Here is a 21,366-nt window from a genome sequence, read left to right as displayed (position 1 = left end):
TGCTTCCTAGAAGAAAGTGTATTCTCTTGTTGAAGGATGAAATATTCTATATATGTCAGTTTAGTCTAAGTTATTGATTGTATTGTTATATTTTATTTGATATGAGGAAGGAAACCCCTGCTTGCTTCTGCAGTTCATGTGAGTGGTATGATGTTTTCCAACCCTTCACCTTCAGTCTGTGAATATCTTTTCCTATGAGTCTCTTGGAGGCAGCATATTTTTTGATCCAATCTGCTAGTCTATGTCTTTTGATTGATGAGTTTAGACCATTAACATTTGGGTTAATTATTGAGACATGCTTTGTATTCCCAGGATTTTTGTTTATTTTTGGTATTTAACATGATTTGGTTTCTTCTCTGATTATATGTTCCTTTACTGTAATACTGCCCTCTGCTGATTTTAATCATTGTTTTTTATTTCGTTTTTATGGAATATTTTGCCAACAATGTTCTGTAGTCAAGACTTTTCTTTTTCTTTTTTTTTTAGTTTTATTGATTTTTTTAAATACACAACAGTAGAATGCATTACAATTCTTATTACACATATATATTACAATTTTCATATCTCTGTTTATATATAAAGTATGTTGCCACCCAATTCGAGTCTTTATACATGTACTTTAGATAATGATGTCCATCACATTCCACCACCCTTGCTAATCCCCTGTCCCCTCCCATTCCCTTCTACCCTTCTTCCCTATCTAGAATTCATCTAATCCGCCCATGCTCCCCCTCCCTACCCCAAAATGAGTCAGCCTCCTTATATCATATGAGAAAACATTTGGCATTTGTTTTTGGGGGGATTAGCTAATTTCACTTAGCATTATCTTCTTCAGTGCCATCCCTTTACCTGCAAGTGCCATGATTTTATTCTCTTTTAATGCTTAGTAAAATTCCATTGTGTATATATGCCACTTTTTTTAATCCATGCATCCACTGAAGGGCATCTAGTTTCTTTCCACATTTTAGCTATTGTGAATTGTGCTGCAATAAACATTGATGTGGCTGTGTCCCTGTAGTATGCTATTTTTTAAGTCCTTTGGGTATAGTCTAGGAGAGGAATAGCTGGATCAAATGATGGTTCCATTCCCAGATTTCCAAGGAATCCTCATACTACTTTCCATATTGGCTGTACCAATTTGCAGTCCCACCAGCAATGTATTAAGTATACCTTTTTCCCCACATCCTCTCCAGTACTTGTTGTTTGTCTTCATAATAGCTGCCATTCTGACTGGAGCAGGCTTTCTATTTGTAAATTCTTTTTACTTTTGTTTTTCATGGAAGGTTTTTATTTCATCATCAAATCTAAAGCTTCGTTTTACTGGATATAAGATTCTCACTTGGCATCCATTTTCTTTCAGAGTTTGGTATATGTTGTTCCATGAGCTCCTGGCTTTGAGGGTCTGGGTTGAAAAATCTGCCAAGATCTGAATTGGTCTCCTCCTATATGTGATCTGATTCCTCTCTCTTATGGCTTTTAAGATTCTGTCCTTATTCTGTATGCTAGGCACTTTCATTATAATGTGCCTTGGTGTAGGTCTGTTGTAGTTTTGTATATTTGGTGTCCTGTAAGCCTCTTGTATTTGGTTTTCCAATTCATTCTTCATGCTTGGGAAATTTCTGATATTATCTCCTTAAAGATAGTGTGCATTTTTTTTTTTTTTTTTTTTTTTTTTTTGGTTTGAAGCTCTGCCTTCCTCTATCCTGATAACTCTTAGATTTGGTCTTTTGATGCTGTCTCATAATTCTTGGACATTCTGTTCATGATTTCTTACTATCTTCACTGTGAAATCAACTTTATTTTCCAGACTGTATAATTTGTCTTCATTATTTGATGTTCTTGTTCTTTCTTCCAAGTTGGCTATGCTTTCTTTTGAGTTTTTTATTTGGTTTATTGTATCCTCCATTTCAAGGATTTCTGACTGTTTTTTTTTTTTTCCCAGTATCTCTATCTCTTTCTTGAAATAATAGTTTGTTACCTGTATTTGCTCTCTTATCTCTTTGTTGGAGTGATCAATTTTTGCCTGTATTTGCTCATTTAGGTCATTCTTTAATTCCCAGACCATTTTAATTATGAACCTTCTGAACTCCTTCTCTGACCTTTCATCAAGTGCATTGTCCATGGGTTCCGGTATTGTAGTATCCTGGTTTGTTTGGGGCACTTTCTTCCCTTGTTTTTTCATGTTGTCTATGTGTTTTTCTTTCTTGCAGTGTGGATCTGAGGTATTACAGTTTCTACCCTATATTCTTGTAGTACCCATGCAGATTGTCTGTACCTTACCATTATGTTGGGCTTCCAGACCCTGCTGATGTCCCTCAATGTATGCCTCTGCATCTAAAGTTGGTGGCGTCATAGCCGAGTTAACTGTAGATAATAGTTGAGGTGTCCCAAGTTGGAAGCAATGTTTTACAGAGATGGGGCTGAATGGATGGGCCTTACACTGTCTTTGGGATGCCTGCTCTGAGATGCAGCTACTTCTAGGCCTTGTCTGTTGTCAAAAGGGTAGGGGCTATTACGTGGAGAAGTCTATGGTAATGACTGCAAGGTTGAGTTGTAAGCCACCATACCAGGTTTGATGCTATTAATATACTTATTGACCCAATTTTGATTCATTTATTGATTCAATAATTTATTATACAACTATTATAAGCCAGGTATTATTTAAGTGCTAGAACATAGCAAGTCTTCTCTTTCTTTAAGCATATAATATTCTCAGTGGGGGAAAACAAACAAATGAAGGATAGTTTTAGTCAGCATTTATACTGCTGCAATCAAAAACACAACAATAACAGCATGGAGAAGTAAACCTTAGTTATGGCTCACAAATAAGCCAACAGGTCTTGGTCCACAGATAACCAACTCCATTGCTCTGGGTCTGATATGAGGCAGAATATTATGGTGGAGTATTGTGGCAAAGGAAATCAGCTCCAGATATGACACTAGAAAGCAGAAGTCAGAGAGTTCCCCTCACCACAGAAAAAAATAAAACATAAACCCCAAAGGCACACCCTTAGTGTCATCATCCAGTCACACCTTATCAGCCTACAGTTACCCCTCTGAATCTTTATCAGTAGGTTAATTCACTGATTAAGCTAAGACTCTTAAAACCCAATCATTTCACCTTAAAGTTGCTTTCATTGGGTCACACATGAGCTTTAGAGGGATACCTAATACTAAACCATAATAAGGACTGAAAGCAGGGTTGTCAAATGGTGAGAGATATTTAGAGAAAATTCAGGTAGCGTATTTGAATAAGAAGCATGGAGTTAGGTAGGCTGAAGGAGTCAGACACATTACAATTTTAAGAGGAGAGCTCATGGAAAGTCTCATAGATGTGATGGTCAAACAAAAATCGGAGGAATTAAGGAGTGAATCACTCAGGTATCTAAGGAAGAGCACACATGGAAGAGAGATCAAGAAATGCAATTTTAGCTAGGGGTTATTGCTCAGTGGAAGAGTTTATACTTAGCACATGAGAGGCCCAGGGTTCAAACCCCAGTAACAGAAAGAAAAAAAAACATGAAAGAATAGAACTGTCAATTGACTTATGAACATATTTTTAAACACCATTGCTTTTAGAAGAGAGCCTAAATATTTGTATGTTTGGTTGTTTAAATGTCACAGGCACAGAACTTTCGTTCCTCTATGTAGAACTTTATGCTTAAAAAATACCTGATATTTCATGTGGTTTCACTGCTGCCATTAATCTGTGAAATACATAGTTAACTTGTGCATAAATTAACAATGAGCTAAAAGTAGTAATCTATAATAACTTTACTTCTTTTTAAAGAATGCTTAGCTTTCATGTGTATGAAATTCTTAATGATGATGAAATTAGTTATACTCCATGTGTTTTGCTTTATTTCCAATTTATTATACCCGTTACTATTAACGATTTTGCATTTCAATAAGAAGGAAATTTTTAGTAAACATTGTTATTTCAAGCTTTTATAGTTAATGTTTATAGAAATAATAAACCATAAAATCTGGCAAATGAAGAAAACAATTATAATTACTTAAAATAAACTTAACTTTGAAGAACTCTTAGCTTGTTGTTTTAATTTTAAATGTTCTAAAATTGAAAGCTTCAATGATTTATTGAATATGTTTATGAATTTTTATGAAACAATATTTTGCCAGTTATAATTAGGTAGATTTTAAAAAAAACACTTAATTTTGGAAAAGATTGGCTTTTGGGGAAGAATTATCTCTAGATACCAGTTTTCTGAAATTATATACTTAAGAAAGATTACTCAGTAGAAATCATTTGTGGAACATAGAACATAATATTTGAGAATAGTTCTTTTAATTAAGACTTTAAAACAAATTAGAAAAGTAATTCTAGTTACTGTGTCTTGGATAGAAAAACTGTAATTTTCTTAGGTATGTGAATTATCATTCATTTATAGAATTTTGTCAGGTTTTTGTATAATTATTACAGTGTTTATACCAAACTGATTTATATATGTTTTACTTTAAAAAAAATGTAGTGAAAAGATCAGCAAATAACATTATTTTAAAAGACTCAAATGATATCCTATTCACTTAAAAATTTTGTTTACATCACTTTTCAGCAAAAGATTCAGTGATTTAATTGTTACACGTGTATTGCATTTCTACATGAATTTGCAATATGCAATCCAGTTTTAAAATGCACTATAATTATACTATATATTTTAAATGACTCTGCTTTCAAATCATGCTTTTTTAAAAAAGAGATGTTACTTTGTGATACACACTGAGCAATGTCACTTAGCTCAAGGAATTTCAAATACATCCACCTAAATTTTCTAAGCCATCAGTCTTCTAATTGCCATAACACTATTCATTAAAGTAACAGTAATATATGAAGTATATCCAGGCAATTTGCCCAGCACTAAGTACAGTACATAGTTGTCTTCTCTAAGTACTCAAACTAGCATTAATGAAAAGTAATAGCCCATCAAAATTTACATTAAAAGTACTATGAGAAATCTCCAAAGGACTATATGTGATACTTCTCCTGCAATTTTTGTCACCTTAAAATGCTGTGTTCCAATATGTTGCTTTTCTCAATACTAATTACCTAGCAGAATGGATAAATACAATTGAGAATACATCATGGTACTATTTTTGTAACCAGATTATAATTAGTGATCAGAGAATGTTCTCATTAACATAAATGGAATAATTAAATCATCTTGGCTTTATCATTCTTAAAAGCATTAAATAATGATTCCCATTTGTAAACTGCTAAATGTCAACTTTATCTGGATTTATTTTTCAGGGAAAAAATTAACAGTGCTCTGTGTTTTAAAGTATTTAAAAACAAATTAATTTGAGAGACTTTTCTTTTTTAGTTGGGAGATAAGTATCTTCTATTGCCCCATATTATCTCTTAATTTAAAAAGTAATAGTAGAATAGTTAGGGTAGAAAGTGATATGGAATGCTTTATATTTTAAATAGTTTTTTGAGTTACAAAAGTCCTCTTTCATTCTCAGGGATATCTTCCAGTCCCTCAGAGGTATCTGACACTGGATAGTATTGATCCCTATATACACTGTGATGTCTTGACTATGCCTACATACCTATGATAAAGTTTAATTTACAGATTTGTGATAGTGATTATAAACAAGACTAGTAATAAAATATGACAATTAAAGTCTTATAATAACAAAAGTTATGTACATGTTTTCTCTCTCCTTTTTTAAATATCTTACTGTACTGTACTCATCTTTCTTTATGTGTTGATGTATGTTGACATAATGCCTACCTGGTAAGTGAGGTGAATGACTAACCTTTTATTGTGCTCTACGGCTGTGACAATTCAAGTGTAACAGTAGAATTAGTACAAATTTATTTTTCTTTCAAAATTGTTTGGATACCTTTGTTCTTATTTGGTCTTAGTAATCTCAGCATAAATTTATTCTAGTATATTTGAACTTCAGTGGACTGAACTAAAGATAAGTGGAGTAGAACAGCCACATAATTACAACTGCTTGTTAATTTGAGGCTGACAATGAATCAAAGAACCAAAGAGGTTATTCTAGATGTCTACTTATATATTGTAGGTATTGTCTCAGGTTGGAATGAAACAAATATCTTGGCATCATGTCACTTTATACTAACAGTAAGTCAAACTAAAGCTAAGTAGTGATACCTGATTTTTTTTCTGGGAAATTTTATTCAAGCCAGACTATACTTGAAGAGACAGCAGTTGAACACAGAATTTTCTGAAGTCACATATTGCTTGATTTAGATATTTAAAAAGTAATCTATGTCTCAGTATCAAACATTTAAATTAAATTTATTTTTTTCTTTTTCTATCTTTCTTTATATCTTTTTTTTTTCTTTTGATACTGGGTATTGAACACAGGGTCTCAAAAATGCTAGGCAAGTGCTCTACTACTGAGCTATATCTCCAGTTCCCCATTTTTATTTATTTATTTATTTTTAATTTGAGACAGGTTCTCAGTAAGTAGGCCAAGTTAAATTGGAATTGGTAATTCTTCTGCCTCTGTCTCCCAAGTAGCTGGGATTATAGACATGTGTTATTGTGTCTGGCTATATTTTACTTTTCCTAATGTGTATGAGCATAATCTAATGTAGTATAAGAATAATATTGAACATTACACAGTTTAATAAATGTGTATATGAATTCAACTTTAATTAATAGTCACCTTAAGCTTTTATGTTTTTAAATTGTAGGTAAATTATTTTATAGAGTTTTCAGGGTAGACATATTAAAGATAGGCAATACTCAAAAGGCCAGTGATGAGATTATTACGAGGTGAATTGATTCCTAATGATATTGTTTGAGAGGAAACATATAATGTTTTCTTACAATAAAGAGAACATTGTCTAAAAAGATGTGATGAAATTTAGGCTCTGTGGGTGACCTAGAAACCTTTATAAGGATACTCTTTAGTGAGTAATACTAAGACAAATAATAGGTGTGACATGGTGAGGACTTCTAAGATTGAACTTTGGAAGAAAATGCTTTTCTTAAAAAAAAAATAGCTTTGACCTTATCATCTCCAGTATTATTGCCTTCAATGGATAAATACCAAATAGTTTTTTATTGGACTATTTCCTACATTTATATTGCTTGAACAATACAACACATAAAACCAACATAAAAGGTTACAGAAAGTAATCATAACAAATACTAGTGAGTAAAATTTCAAAATTATTTAATTATATTCTATACTTTGAAAAGTTATCTATGCAGCTTTCTTGAAACTTGTTTTTATTTTTTGAAAAAGCTAATATGCTTAAAAATTATTTCTATGAAAATTAAATCTAAGCATTTCATATATTTGTTTTTTTTTACCTTATGGTGTTTTGTTATCCAGATATTTTTTAGGGAGAATTATGGTTTGTGAGAAATCTGTTGAAATCTGGTGAACACTTAGTGTATAATGACAAAATCCATGTCCAATTCATCTACTATTCTCTTTAAATAATTTTTTTAATATATGAGATGACTTTTTCTTTACATCCCTAATATGAGACCTGTATATATCTTCAAGTTTAGTTAAATTCCTTATATGTTAATAATATGTAGTTATTTATCTTGAACATACCTAGTGGGTTTTAAGGTATGAAAATGAGGACCCAATGAAGTGCTAACATAATGATATTCACCTAGAGTTACTTTAGAGAGAGTAAATTCATTTTTGATTATTATATGATTTACATTTAAAATATAACATTAATGATTAAATAAACTATAAAATAAAAGATTGTAGAACGTTGCTTACTCTACAAATAATAATTTTATTTTGTGATTCAAAAGGTTGCTCCAACCATCCGATGACCCATTTAATTCAACTGAAAGTATTGAGTTGCAGTGACATAATATTTTACTAATTGTTTAAATGGACTTTTCCTCCAGAAATACGTTATAACATGTACATTTTATATGTTTTCATTTTCAAGGGAATACATATATTATATAATTTGGAAAAGACAGAACATGGCAAATGGGAGTACCAAAATTCATTTGTGACAGTTTTTATACTTTCGCCTTTTTCTTAGTAATATATTGACACATACACCCTCACATATTTCAAGTCAGTAATTTTACAATATTAATTATTTGGCAGTGTCATGAATTGTGTAGTAACTATAAGAAAGATGTTCATATTTTAATAAGAAGAACAGAACATTAAATTATTCAAGATAGTACAGTTAATTTTAAAATATTGAAACCTTATATACAGTGTCTGTAAAAATGATGCAATACTGAATTTTGATTCTCATTCTATGTTTTAAAAACTTATTCAAGAAGTGCATTGTAAAGAGGTTTCAGAATAATTAAAATCAGAGTTTAAATTATATAATATTGTTAATATAGCAAACTGTTGAAACCTGCATAAATGCTAATTTTTAAAGAAATTAATTTTTGTGAAATTATGGTTTAATGCCTTATCTAGAAATATTAAAATTTACAAAGATTAGAAAATATATTTATAAACTGTCTTTTACTTTTAATTTGTTACTAGCTTTACTTTGCAAGGTCAATAGATGCTTCTATATCAGTATTTTAATTTTTACAAAATATTCATCTCTATGCATATACCTAGCTAAATAATTACTTATACATGTACATTTGTTATTTTCACTGGTAAATCTGAGCACTTTACTCAGGTGAAGGATTCCACAGAGAAGTTTTGGACCTGGGTTTATATTTGAAGAGAAGGAATTAATATTGTGTGACAGGTCAGTTGTGGGATAGGGCATGATTAAAAGCTGGAGAAATCTAGGAGGTTGTTATTGGAGTTCAGCTGAGAAACTGATAGCTTCGACAAGTTTAATTGCAGTAAAAATGGGGTAGAGGTCTAAAGAAATAATTTGGCAGGAGGCAATTAGAATATGTTGTACAAGTAATAATAGATCTGATTTTATATAGGTGAGATTTCCTTCAGTGGATCCTGTGCTTCTTCTCTGACTTGATATTCCAACTGTCTCAAACTCATTATAATAAATAATAAACACAGCATTCTCTCCTACCTGAATGATAAGTTGATATGACAGTGTATAGTAGTCTCTAAAGGCTACATAACACAATATCATAAACTGGTGAACTTAAACAACAGAAGTTTCTTTCATTTAGTTTTGGAAGCTGGAAGTTCAAGATTAAGGTATCAGCAGTTTTGGTTTCTCCTAAGGACTTCTTGGCCACATCCTCACCATGTCCTCATGTAGAATTTCTCTCTGTGTTCATGATCCTATTTTTTTCGCATTGGTTTAGGGACTACCTTGTAAGCTCATTTAATCTTAATTATCTCTTTAAATACCCTATCTGCTAATGGAGTCATGGGGTTTAGGGTTTTAATATATGAATTTTGAGGAATGTAGATTAAGTGAGGAGCACACTTGACCTTTCCATAAAGGAGAAGATCATCCACTAACTTTACTCTCTTTGACCCAGCTTAACCTGAGCTTTTTAACAGTGGGGCAAAATGATTGTCTCAAAACTTTTTCATAAACAGTATGTATGTAACTATAAAATAAATGAATAAAAAATAAGTGAACACTTGTTTACAATATTAATATACAAAAAGAAGTTCTGACATTTTATGTGCCTTATCCTAATAGATGATCATTTTGCATATCACTAGAGAACACAGGTAGCTGTATCATGTATGCATGATTTCTAAAGGAAGAAAATAAATTGAGGAAAATGCAAAAAAGCATGGGAATAGTATTAATCTATTCTCTGTTGTCAATAACACAGTACCACCAACTGGGGTAACTTTTAATAAAAGGAAGTTGATTTTGGCTCCTGGTTCTAGAGGTCTAACGTCAAAGAGCTCTCTGTGAAGATGGCCTTCTTGGGGGCAGAGTTCCAAAGCAGTACAGAGAATCTGATGGCAAGATACAGAGGGTATATGCATGTATCCTTAATCCTCTCTCTCCTCCCTCTCCTTATAAAGCCACCAGTATTCAATCATGGTGCCTCTACCCACATCACCTTATTTAATCTTAATTCCAATGGCCTTACCTCTAAAAATCATCATCAATTTAATGATGATGATTGATCATCATCAATTTAATTCACAACTTAAATCATATTGAAACTATAATATATACTCAAATCATATTGAAACTATAATAGGTATGTTTGGGAGTTACTTTGGATCCAAGTATGGTGGCACATGCCTGTAATCCCAGCAACTTGGCCGAGACAGGAGGATCATTAATTCAAGCCTAGCCTGGCAACTTAGAAGAACCTCATCCACTTAGCAAGACTGTGTTTCAAAATAAACAATAGAGAAGGACTGGTAATGTAGCTCAGTTGTAAAACATCCCTGAACAATCTTAATACAAAAATTTATTTTGGAAACTATAAACACTATAACCTAATAACCGGGGATTAAAAATGGGAGGAGGACATCTTAAGATAGTTCAGACACAAACACAGCTGTGATGTAAGATGCACATCCAATACAACTGTATTACATTAAAGTGTTCAAATAGTTAACTTTGTTATCAGAGCTGAATGGTTCTTTATTCCTACTCTCTCCCTCTTCCTCTTCTTTTCCTGATTTTTTTTTTTCTGATGGAAATTGTAGAGAACATAAGTTTCCATAGAATAAACCCTGCTTTGTATTTTCTAAATATCCTAGCAAGCAGTCCACCAGAGCTGCCTTGTTTTTGTCAGTTTTTGAATTTCTCTCTCAATGTCATTCTCTTCTTCATCATTGCACAAACACTAGCTCACTGGCAATACAGTCAAGCCATCAACTTGAAAATTAAATTACCTGCCATTCTCAAGTTTTCCTCCACATAACCCAGGTCTGCCCTCTCAGCTCTCAATGAGGCAAGTCACTCACTATAACAATGAATGGAAAAGAGTTTAGGGCAATATCTGTCAGTTCAAGGTCACAAATTCTTCAAAATAAATTCTGAGCTTTGTTTGGCAATGCTCTCCATACCACCTTCCCTGTCTTCCTCCAAATTATCTGTTTAAGAAAAAGTCTTGGAGAAAGAAAAGCAAAGGAGACTTCTGGTCCCTTCACTGCCACAAGAAACAGACAAAATGCAGAAAGCTACTCCCTTAAAGAGCATCTCACAAGCTAACAGAGGATTGCATTCAGACAAATCCACCTCTGATGGTCCAGGTGGAGGGGCGTTCCTGATTTGCAATAGGTACGATATAAAAATGTAATGGTTCCTCCGTAATTATAAATACTAGACTCATTCTAAAATGTAGGCCTTTCACTAGTTCATGGCAGTTGTTTTTTCCTTTAAAATAAGCTGCCTTTTGGTTATTCCATATTTTTGTCATATTATGATTAATCTAGTCACAGAAAATTGAAAATTGATTGCAATTCAGTGTTCCTAGAATATAGACCACAGAAAACAGTAATCCGGTGATGGAAAATTAAGCAGGCATCTAACATAGTTGGCCTTTGTGTCATGTTCAGGGGTTGGGGAGGAGGAAGCCTTTAATTTGTTTTCTTTTTGTGGTACTAGGGATTGAACCCAGGAGTACCCTACCCCTGAGCTACATCAAGCCCTTTTTACTTTTTATTTTGAAACAGGGTCTTACTAAGTTGCAAAAGTTGACCTCAAAATTGTGATCCTCCTGCCTTAGTCTCCCAAATCACTGGGATTGCAGGCATGTGCCACCAGGTCCAGCTAACGAAAAATCTTAGAGACAGAGCAGTGTGCTCACATTTACTTTCCAGAAAGATCACTTTGGTATTTCTTGAGCAATGACAGTCAGGAACCTGGGAAGTGATGAAACACTGAACTAAAGAGTTTCTGTACAGTGCATCCCTGGGATAGGAAGGGTGAAAAATTAAGTAAGTTTTCTCAGGTTAGACTGGGCTTGGGAGAGACAATGGAGTTGGGAAGGGAGAAAAGATGACTGATATTTACCTCAGATGAGAGAATCTTCATACTCTCATGAAAGGAAAAAGAAGTATAATTAGGAAAGAAGCATAATCAGGAAAAATAAAATAAGTTTTACTTTGGTGTTGTAGAGATGGCTTCATTATATTCAGGTAGAAATGCCTTCTATAGTTAGATATAAGGAGTGAAGATTAAGGAATGGATAGTTATATATAAAATGGGCATTTCCCATCCCTACCAAATACCCAGTCTATAGACACCATCTGAAGTCCTTTGGCTATTTGTTTGGATAGGTTTTGTCATGCTTCATGATTTTTTAAAAGTTGTGGTTATTATTTGACTTGATATCATGGAATCAATCTGGAGCTGAAGCTCTCATAAGCCCTCTCCTCAGCATGCATTTTTCCTGAAATTCTCTGAGTTTCAGCTTCTGTATGGAACCTTCATCTCTAGATTTGTTTCTATCATTTTTGGAAGCTATGAACCATCTCATCATCATATTGGAGGTTTCTTTTCTGCCTCTTTTCTTCCTAGGTACCACATGCTCTTCCACAGACTACTGTATTAAGTTTTAGTGAAGTCAAGCTTCCAGTAGCTTTCTGAGAAACAGTGCTGATGAATTTATAGACAATGTTATCTTAAATTTCTTGTTTTATACTTTAAATTGATTAATTGTTTATGGAGATCCGTGTTGGAAATTATTTTGATCTTTGTCTTCTCAATTTAAATGTGCAGATAAGAAGTCTAATGCTATTCTTCTACTTTATCTTTTGATCATTCACCATTTTTTCCTCTATGGAAAAAAATTAGAATCATTTATTTGCCCTCTTTATTCTAGCATTTCATGATACTGTGTGTCCCTTTTCTTCCGTCATACCAGGAATATATATGGCTATTTCAATCTAAGTCCTTCAATTCTGAAAAACAATGTTGTGTCCTTGATATTTTTCCTCTATTTCTCAATTTTCTCTAGCTAAATTCATGTAATTCAGAGAGTTAAACTTCATCTTCTGTTTCTTGTTTCCCTTCTTTTAAAAAAAATTTCTTTGAGGATTCCTTCAAATATAAACTTTTATTAAAATTTATATTTCAACTCTTAATGTTTTTAATTTCCAAAGGTTCAAATTTTAGTTTCTTTAAATCTTCTTTATATCCTACTATTGCTCCAAGCATGTGATTTCTATTGTCTGGGTAAGGCTATTCATTCATTTTAATTTTGTTTTATTTTATTTTCTATTTTTGCTGATGCTTCTGTTTTCTTTGAATATTCTTCTTGTTTTCCTGTTAGTTTGTTTAGTTTTGCCTCTTGGTCATAATACAGTTGCTATGGTTTGTATACAGTTTGGATGTTCCCAATGTGTCCAACATGATTGGAGGTCTGGTCCCTTAGGGTAGTGATATTGAAAGGTACTATGAAACCTTTAAGAATTGAGGCCTAGTGGAAGGTGCTTGGGTCATTGGGGATCCTGCCCTCAGAAGGCATTTCTCCTGTGACTGTGACCCCTGAGTTATCATGACAGCATTCTTATAAAAGGAAGAAGTCTTGCTGCTCCTTCTCTTTTGGTTTCCTGGTTCAGACATAATTATCTTGCTTCAGCGTTTGTTCCTGCCATTGCTATCGGCATGGTATGATGCAGCCAGCGTGTATCTCTTGCCACATAGAATGCACTATGCTATTTGGACTTTAAATTTCCAGATCTGTAAACTGAATAACCTCTTTATCTATAAAGTTAACCATTCTCTGGAATTTCATTACAGTAATGAAAAGCTGATGAATACAGTAGTCATTTTTCAGTTATGTAGTTTTTCTTTACTTTCTCTTCATCTTTATCATGATTAGTGGAAATTGTGATTTCAAGAGGCAGGGATATACAACAGTAAGTGTCATCTAAAGTACCTAGACTGAGCCAGGCATTGTGGAACATGCCTATAATCCCAGCAGCTGGGGAGCCTGAGGCAGGAGGATCTCAAGATCACAGCCAGCCTCAGCAATTTAGCAAGGGTCTAAGCAATTTACGAAGATTCAGTCTCAAAATAAAAAGGTCTGGGATGTGGTGGATGTGTTTCAATGGTTATATGCCCTGACTATCCCTGGCATAAATAAACAAAGAAACAAACACTGATAGGTTTTAGTTCACCTATTTGCTTTTCCCTCTCTCTCTTCCTTCCTTCCTTTCTCCCTCGCCCTCCATCTCTTTCTCTCTCTCTTTCAGAAGGGAGAAAGAACCTCTCAGTTATCAGTTTCTTCAAAGTATTGGGCTGAATAGTTTTCCCCCAATGAGAGACTTCTTAATATCTCATCTGAGAGATAAAGCCTGGGTCTCTTGATTTGGCAGTTTAGTTGGTAGTTCATTTTTTTTTCCTTTCTTTTTTTGGTTGCTGAAGCTGGCTTTGAACTTAGGATCCTTCTGCCTCAGCCTCCAAATCCACTGGGATTACAGGTGCATGCCAAGGCACTGGGGGCTTGGTCAGTGGTTCTTAACCTTAGTTGTACATTTGAGTAGCAGGAGTTTTGAAATATGCTGATAGGATCGGCTGCATAGGTCAAAACAACTCAGCAAAATATCTGGGGGCAGAACCCAGGCATGTTTACAAAGATCCTCCAGGTGATTCCCATGTTTGTCTGTATTGAAGACACAGGAATGAGTAGCAGCAGAACCTCAGCATCACCTGTGCTTTTCATAAATTCAGGATCTCGGACCCCAGCTTAGACCTACAGAATTATCACTTCTGGAGTCACCAGCAATCTGCATTTTAACACTCCTTGTATATATTACAGATATTGTTCAATTTGGCATCGTTTAATGTAGATTATTACTTAATCCTCATTGGGCCTCCTCAGTCCTTCGGGGCAGTATCTGGTTTTTATGTGGCTTGAGGAGGGCACTCTACACTGTACTTGGCTCCTTAACTAAACAATCGTCCTTCATGGATTACACCTATCTTCCCATTTTAAGTGTCTTCAGGCCCACAATTTATGATCAATTTTGAAGTTCCGCAGTAAAAATTAACTTGCATCTGCCTCTTCCTCTTGCAGGTCTAGATTTTCATTTTATCTATAAAATCAGTCACCAATTATAATCTACCTTTAAACTTCTATTTTGTTGTTGTTATTGTTGCCTTGGCCTTCTCCTATTTCTTATTTTTGTAGTTTTATGCTTTTCTTCATTACTTTCTTGTAAATTTTGGTGTTCTAAGAGAGAGCAGAGATGATAAAATTGCCAGATAAAATACAGAACATTCAGTTGAACTTGAATTTCAAACAAACAATATTTTTTTTTAGAGAGAGAGAGAGAGAGAGAGAGAATTGTAATATTTATTTATTTATTTATTTATTTATTTATTTATTTTTAGTTTTTCAGCAGACACAACATCTTTTTTTGTATGTGGTGCTGAGGATCGAACCCGGGCCGCACGCATGCCAGGCGAGCGCACTACCGCTTGAGCCACATCCCCAGCCCCAAAATAAAATTTTTTATACTAATAAATTATTTGTGTTTTATCTGAAATTCAAGTGTAGCTAGGTATTATATCTTCTCTTTTAAAGGTGAAAGTGTAGTGCTTGAGAAAATCTGATTTTAAACCATGAGCCTCAACAATTCTGGCACAATTCAATCAAAATAAATAATATCCATAACTTCACAAGTACATTATAAATTTTGATGATGTATTTTAAGATGTAAAGCTCTTATCAAAATTTCAGAATTATTATTCTGAAATACAATAACCAAAACATTTGTATATGCAACTCCTTTAATTTATTATAAAACTGCAATTTGTATTTATTGAATTATGTTTACGTTGCAGAGTATAGTATTATTAGGTCCAGTGTGAGACTATTTTATGTACAGTGCATTTCTGTAGTGGAAATAGTGTTGAAATTTAAGTAATACTGACTGGAAGTTATTGTCACATTCCTTTTGTGTTACCTTTAGGTTACCTGCTTTTTATTTGCTCATTTTTAACAGGAGGTATATTAACATGTCATAAATCATTTATGGTGATTAAATGAAACAAGTTTTCTTGTGCTCAGAGTCTAGCAAAAGGCCTGGAACTTAGTAAATTCTTATTAAATAGTATTATCTATTCTACTGTATATAATATTATAATAAGGTTTATGCTGACACTTTCTTTCCCCCTCTCTCTCCTGTGAAGTCTTGAGGATTCCTTTGAAATCTCTATTAGCAAATATATCACTTTTCTAGAGCTGCTATAACCAAGTTCCCCAGACTGGATGATGTCATAGTCATGTTTTCAAAGAATTTTTTCACGATTCTGTAAGTGGGAAGTCTGAGATCAAGGCGTCAGCAGGGTTGGTTTATCTTGAGGTTACTCTCCTTGGCCTGTAGCTGGCTGTCTTCTTTTGTTTTTACATGGCCTTCCTCCATGCATCCAAATTTTCCTTTTCTATGGAGACACCAGTCATACTGAATTACATTGGATCAGGACCTACCATAACATATACATTTTAATTTAATTACTTTTTTTGAGGTGCTTGGGGGTTGAACCCAATAGCACTCTAACTCTGAGGCACATCACTATATATATTATAAAATCTGGGTCATTGGGGGTCCTGCCCTCAGAAGGCATTTCTATATATATAGCGCTAAGTTCCCCAGCTTGTTGACCTTGAACTGGGATCTTTCTACCTCAGGCTATTGAGTTACTGGGCTTATGGGAATGTTCTATTTTTTAAGGACCCTGTCTACAAATTCAGTCACAATCTGAGGTACTAGGGATTCAGATTCAAGCATATGAATATGAAGGGTGGTGTCTCCTAAGCCTGTAACAATAAAGCACAGTTTCAGATTTAAGCACTTTAAAAATACTAATAATTTCTGAAATTTCTAGCATATTTATGTCAATAATAGCATAAGACAAAAAAATTGAGACAAACTGAATATGACTCCAGGTAGTACTTACAGTAAAAAACAAATAATTTTAAGTTGGAGGGATCTTGAAAAATTAAAATATATAAAAAGGAAAGGAGAGAATATTCTCAGATTCTGGGAGAAAGGGTCTTATTTAAATGTTTTATAAGTTATGAGTTGTAATGGGAGATATTTTTAGGGATATGTATTTCCCCAATCATTTCATAGGTATTTAGGGAATATGTGCATCATGTTCAGTTCAAAAGAAGGCAAAGTTCTGTGAAAAATACAAAGAAATACAAAGCAGGATCCTTGCTCTCAGGAGCTTTTCTCTCTTGATAAGAAGCCAACATTAGTACAAGTGAAATAAAGAAAAACAGCAACAATTATATAAAACCATGTAATTCTGTCTGTAGAGAAATTTGAGTCACTGGGGAAGAGAGGCGTCACTATGTGGGAGTTTGAGATACTTCTCTAAAGTTGGGGCTCATATTTCCCCATTGAGAGGCAGTGTGGTATAATGGAATGTACCTAGTTCTATTATGACATTAATCACAGTCTTTATTTATTTTTTATATTTGTTCATTCATCTTTGTCTCTATCACTAGAACATACAGTCTATAAAGGCAGTAACCTTATTTGTATTTTATACATAATAGATGCTGGTATTAGTCTATTTTCTGTTGCTAATAGCATAACATTGCAGACAGGATAAATTTTAATGAAAAAAGAGGTTTAATTTGGTTCACACTTCTGAAGGTTCAATGTTCAGGGGCCACATCTGTACAATATTAGTGGAATGAATAAATGCATTAATATTATGAGATAATAAGTATGGAGAGTTAGAAGTCTCAATAGGTAGAAAAAATTCAATTTATGTAGGGTTTTAAAAAATGATAGGTAATTTTAAATTTGAAACAGAATGTAATTAGAAGATTTTGAAGAATCTCAAGAATTAGGAATAAACTAAATATGTTTTTAAAGGACTATAACAATCTACAATAGTTTTTCCAGAATAACTGTGGTCTCAGTTTCACATTGGTCACGGGTAAAATTCCTGTTGTTTAAGTCCTAATGGTCTTTCATGGGCCAGGGACTCTTTGGTCATAGTCCTCAAGGTCATGGTTCTTTGTATTTAGTTCCTTCTCCCATTTATTTAACAATCCTTTACCAGCACATTAGAGTTTAGTTGGTTACTCTCAGTAACTGGGAATTTGACATGATTTTGGGTTACTCTTAGAAGCACCACCTGATCAAAAAGTTTAATACAGAATTGGATTACATGGTCACCTCTACTTCCCAGAACACCTGACATTTTGACTGTCGTCTGTGAAAATTAGTCTTCTCTAGCAGGCTGAAAACGGAAGGGAATTTTTGTAGGGTGATCATTCATAGCATCTGCATAGGGTGGCTACTTTCTAGATAGGAAGAAAGAATGTCAAGGAAGTATTTTTTTTTTCCCACTGAATTCCCATAGCAACTAGAAAAAAAAAGTAATCATAAAAGAATTTGTATGATCTTGCTGTAGAAATTTGTTAAAAAATTCAGGTTTGAAAAAATGGAATCCTGAGTCATGATATGTTAGGTCATAGCTTACTGAAACATGAGAATTTGCACAGAGATACATCTTTGAAAATCATCCAGCCTCTTGACTGTTTTAAGTTTTAGTGTCATGTTGTTCCTGTTCAAGGCCCCTTGGGTCCTAATGGGTTAGTAATAAAGGAAAATTCTTTGACTGAGTGGTGCTTTCAGTTAACGTTGGTCCTGAACACAATTTCCTGGATTTCCATTGTGATGACATTGAGCCTCACTCAATTAGCAATGTCCCTATGGTGAGGTGCTTTTGTCTAGGAGATAGAAATGGAACACATTTTGATTTAGGCTACTTTGAAAACCAAAAACTTATTTTGGACCTATTCTGTGTCAGAGACCAGCCAGAAAGGCTCTGAGCCCTACACTTATATTCCTCTTGCCAGGTCTTTAATTTGCTTTTAATTTACTACTTTTATTAATTTTATAAATTCTGAAGTAATATACACATAATAACAAAACAATCAATACAAAAAAGACTGTCATTAACAGAATATCATTTAATTTAACCCTTCCACCTTCAGTCTCACTTTCAAAAACAGATCTTTTATAGCTGTTTAAGTTCTTCCAGGGTTCTATCAAATGTATACGTAATATTTATTTATCAGTTTTATATATCATGCATTTTTCTGATATGAAAGACAAAAATCTAATAATTTCTATTATTCTTTTTAATCTCACCCTTCCCAGTTTTCTAGATGATTTTGGTATTTTATTAGTCATTTTCTAATTATATATATTATGCTAAATGTCTCTTTGCTATTCATTTTTAAAATCATCTTATTATTTGTCATTTTATATGAGAATATTCTTTCCAAGATCAATGTCTTATTTGCTTATGAAAACTTTATTTTTACATTGCAAAATTCTTAATATTTATGTCTTACATCACCATCTTAGCAAGTCTTCTGTGGTTTATTAAAGGCTGATATAGAAAACTGAAAACAAATAACATCTATTAGAATTATACTTGCTTCTGTCCTAGTATAGTGTTTTAACTTCTGGGTCACTAAAAAAATGCAAAGAGTAATAACACCAAGAACAATTGTATTACCTTTTTAAAAAAATAATTCATTAATTACTTAATGTTTAAGCAATTTTTTCTTTGCAAAACTGTTTTCATCTAGAATTTAAGTCATGATATTATATCTCTACAACTTTGAATTAATACAATTTTGAAGAAAGAGTATATCTGTGCAAGTATTTCTGTGAATGGAGTATTTCTCTGCAAGTATTTCTGCACAAGAAATAAAAATAGTTACTATAATTGTGAAGAATCCAGTAATGGAAAATAAAAGTTATTAAAAACTAAATACAATTAGCAAACAGAAAGCTAGAGAACAATATGTTTTTAATTTTCTTTAGCTATTTTGTTGGACTCTGCTATTTATTTACACATACAGCACAAAACTACTATTGTCATGTTTAAGTATAAAAATAAAAAAAGTATTATGTATTGATATGAAGTATGCTTATTTTATCAATATAATATGTATTAGATAATATATAAAATGTTATTGATTTTTTTGGGGAAAAGAAAGGTTAAAGACTTGGGAAAGGAGGAGGAAATTTTGAATAATATGTCACTATAGTTTGCGTTTTTCAAAGTAAATGTGATTTTAATATCTCCCTTAGATTTTTAAATAGAACAAAATAAATCAGAATGTATTACATTTTAATAGCTATTTATTTTATTTAATAAAATATTTATATTCTCCTTTAAAAATCTTTTTTTTGTTTTATAGATAAGAAACTCTGGTGGGCAGACCAAAACTTAGCTCAGCTGGGAACCTGTAACAAAAGAGATGGAAGAAACCCCACCATCCTACGAAACAAGACTTCTGGGGTTGTTCATATGAAAGTATATGATAAAGAAGCACAGCAAGGCAAGTCACACTTGGAAATTCATGCCACGTTTTGAGCATATAATGTTCTCTTTTTTCATACTATTTCCTCATTCCAGCAATAGAAGTTTTTACTCTTGCTTCTAATTAAGAAAAAAAAAAAAAGGAAAATGTTGCTTAATACTATAGGAGAAATGTCTTTAAAAGTTATGTATTATGATACATAATGAACTTTTAAAATATTAACAAAATGGCCTTACATATCTTAATGTGTCAGGTCTTCAAAGAGATAGTTCCTAGTGTTTTTTATGAGAAAATAGGAATAAAAAAATATCCCAGCAAAATACATACAAAATATAATTAAGCCCAGAAACTGAATGAACTATGGAATTTCAAGTAGACAAAGTGGATATAAGATGTAAAGGTTTTATATTTGAATTGTTTGAAGCATTGAATTGTTTGGCTATAAGCATTTAGCCTTTTTGTTTTGTTTTTCCAAATGGTGTGTAGTGAAATGGAGTGAGAGAACTAACAGATGGATTACATAGGTGGATTTGTCACCTTGCCCAAATGGCAATTGGATTAGAGCTGCCATCCTGTACAACTATACACCTGCTGGCTCTTTCTTAGTTTTTGCTTTATTATTCATGACATTAATAGAACTCTCTCCTGTAAAATATATATATATATTTTTTTTTTCTGTATTCCACTTCCTTATTTTAGTCTTTGCCATGAAAAATCTTCAGTTTCATGTATTTATTTCTAGGAAATTCTTCATGAAAAAAAATTGGACACTATGTAATGATTTCATCTAGATGATTTGGGGCAGAGAGACAAAAACAGAAAAGAATAGGAGGAAGAATTCAGATCCTACAGGATATGTATTTCAGAAGACAGGTGACAACCATCAGGCAGGAATTATTGGAGATATCAGTTGAGTGCTGGCTTGCACAACAGGAGAGAAAATGGAGAAAAGCAGTGCTTGCCTTCCCTGAGGATGGAGCAGATTTGTTCTAGAAGCCTTACTTGTGAGGATCAGAGGGAAATATATTTCTTTTTTCATGAAAAGAAATTTTTAAAAAACTTTTTAAAATAATTACTTCAGTAATTAATCTGAAATGATTATTGAGCTTATTTTGGGTGGAAGGGTAACTTGCCTAAAATGTGTGAGACCACCTATTTGATGGCTTGAACACCAAATAAATAAACAAATAAA

At 33.0% G+C, this 21,366-nt stretch overlaps 1 protein-coding gene across 1 annotated transcript in view; it reads left to right on the top strand.

The window, feature by feature from the left end:
- The window catches only part of Lrp1b (LDL receptor related protein 1B), a 1,492,917-nt gene that overhangs the window by 943,551 nt on the left and 528,000 nt on the right, over positions 1-21,366 (top strand). The window contains exon 33 of the mRNA XM_077794359.1: positions 20,052-20,196. Coding sequence (XP_077650485.1) covers positions 20,052-20,196 — 145 coding nt within the window. The remainder of the gene's footprint in view (positions 1-20,051; positions 20,197-21,366) is intronic.

The sequence above is a fragment of the Urocitellus parryii genome, chromosome 1 (genome assembly GCF_045843805.1).
Source record: "Urocitellus parryii isolate mUroPar1 chromosome 1, mUroPar1.hap1, whole genome shotgun sequence".
Classification (NCBI taxonomy): domain Eukaryota; kingdom Metazoa; phylum Chordata; class Mammalia; order Rodentia; family Sciuridae; genus Urocitellus; species Urocitellus parryii.
Note: the sequence above shows the minus strand (reverse complement) of the source record. Positions and strands in the feature narration are given on the sequence as shown.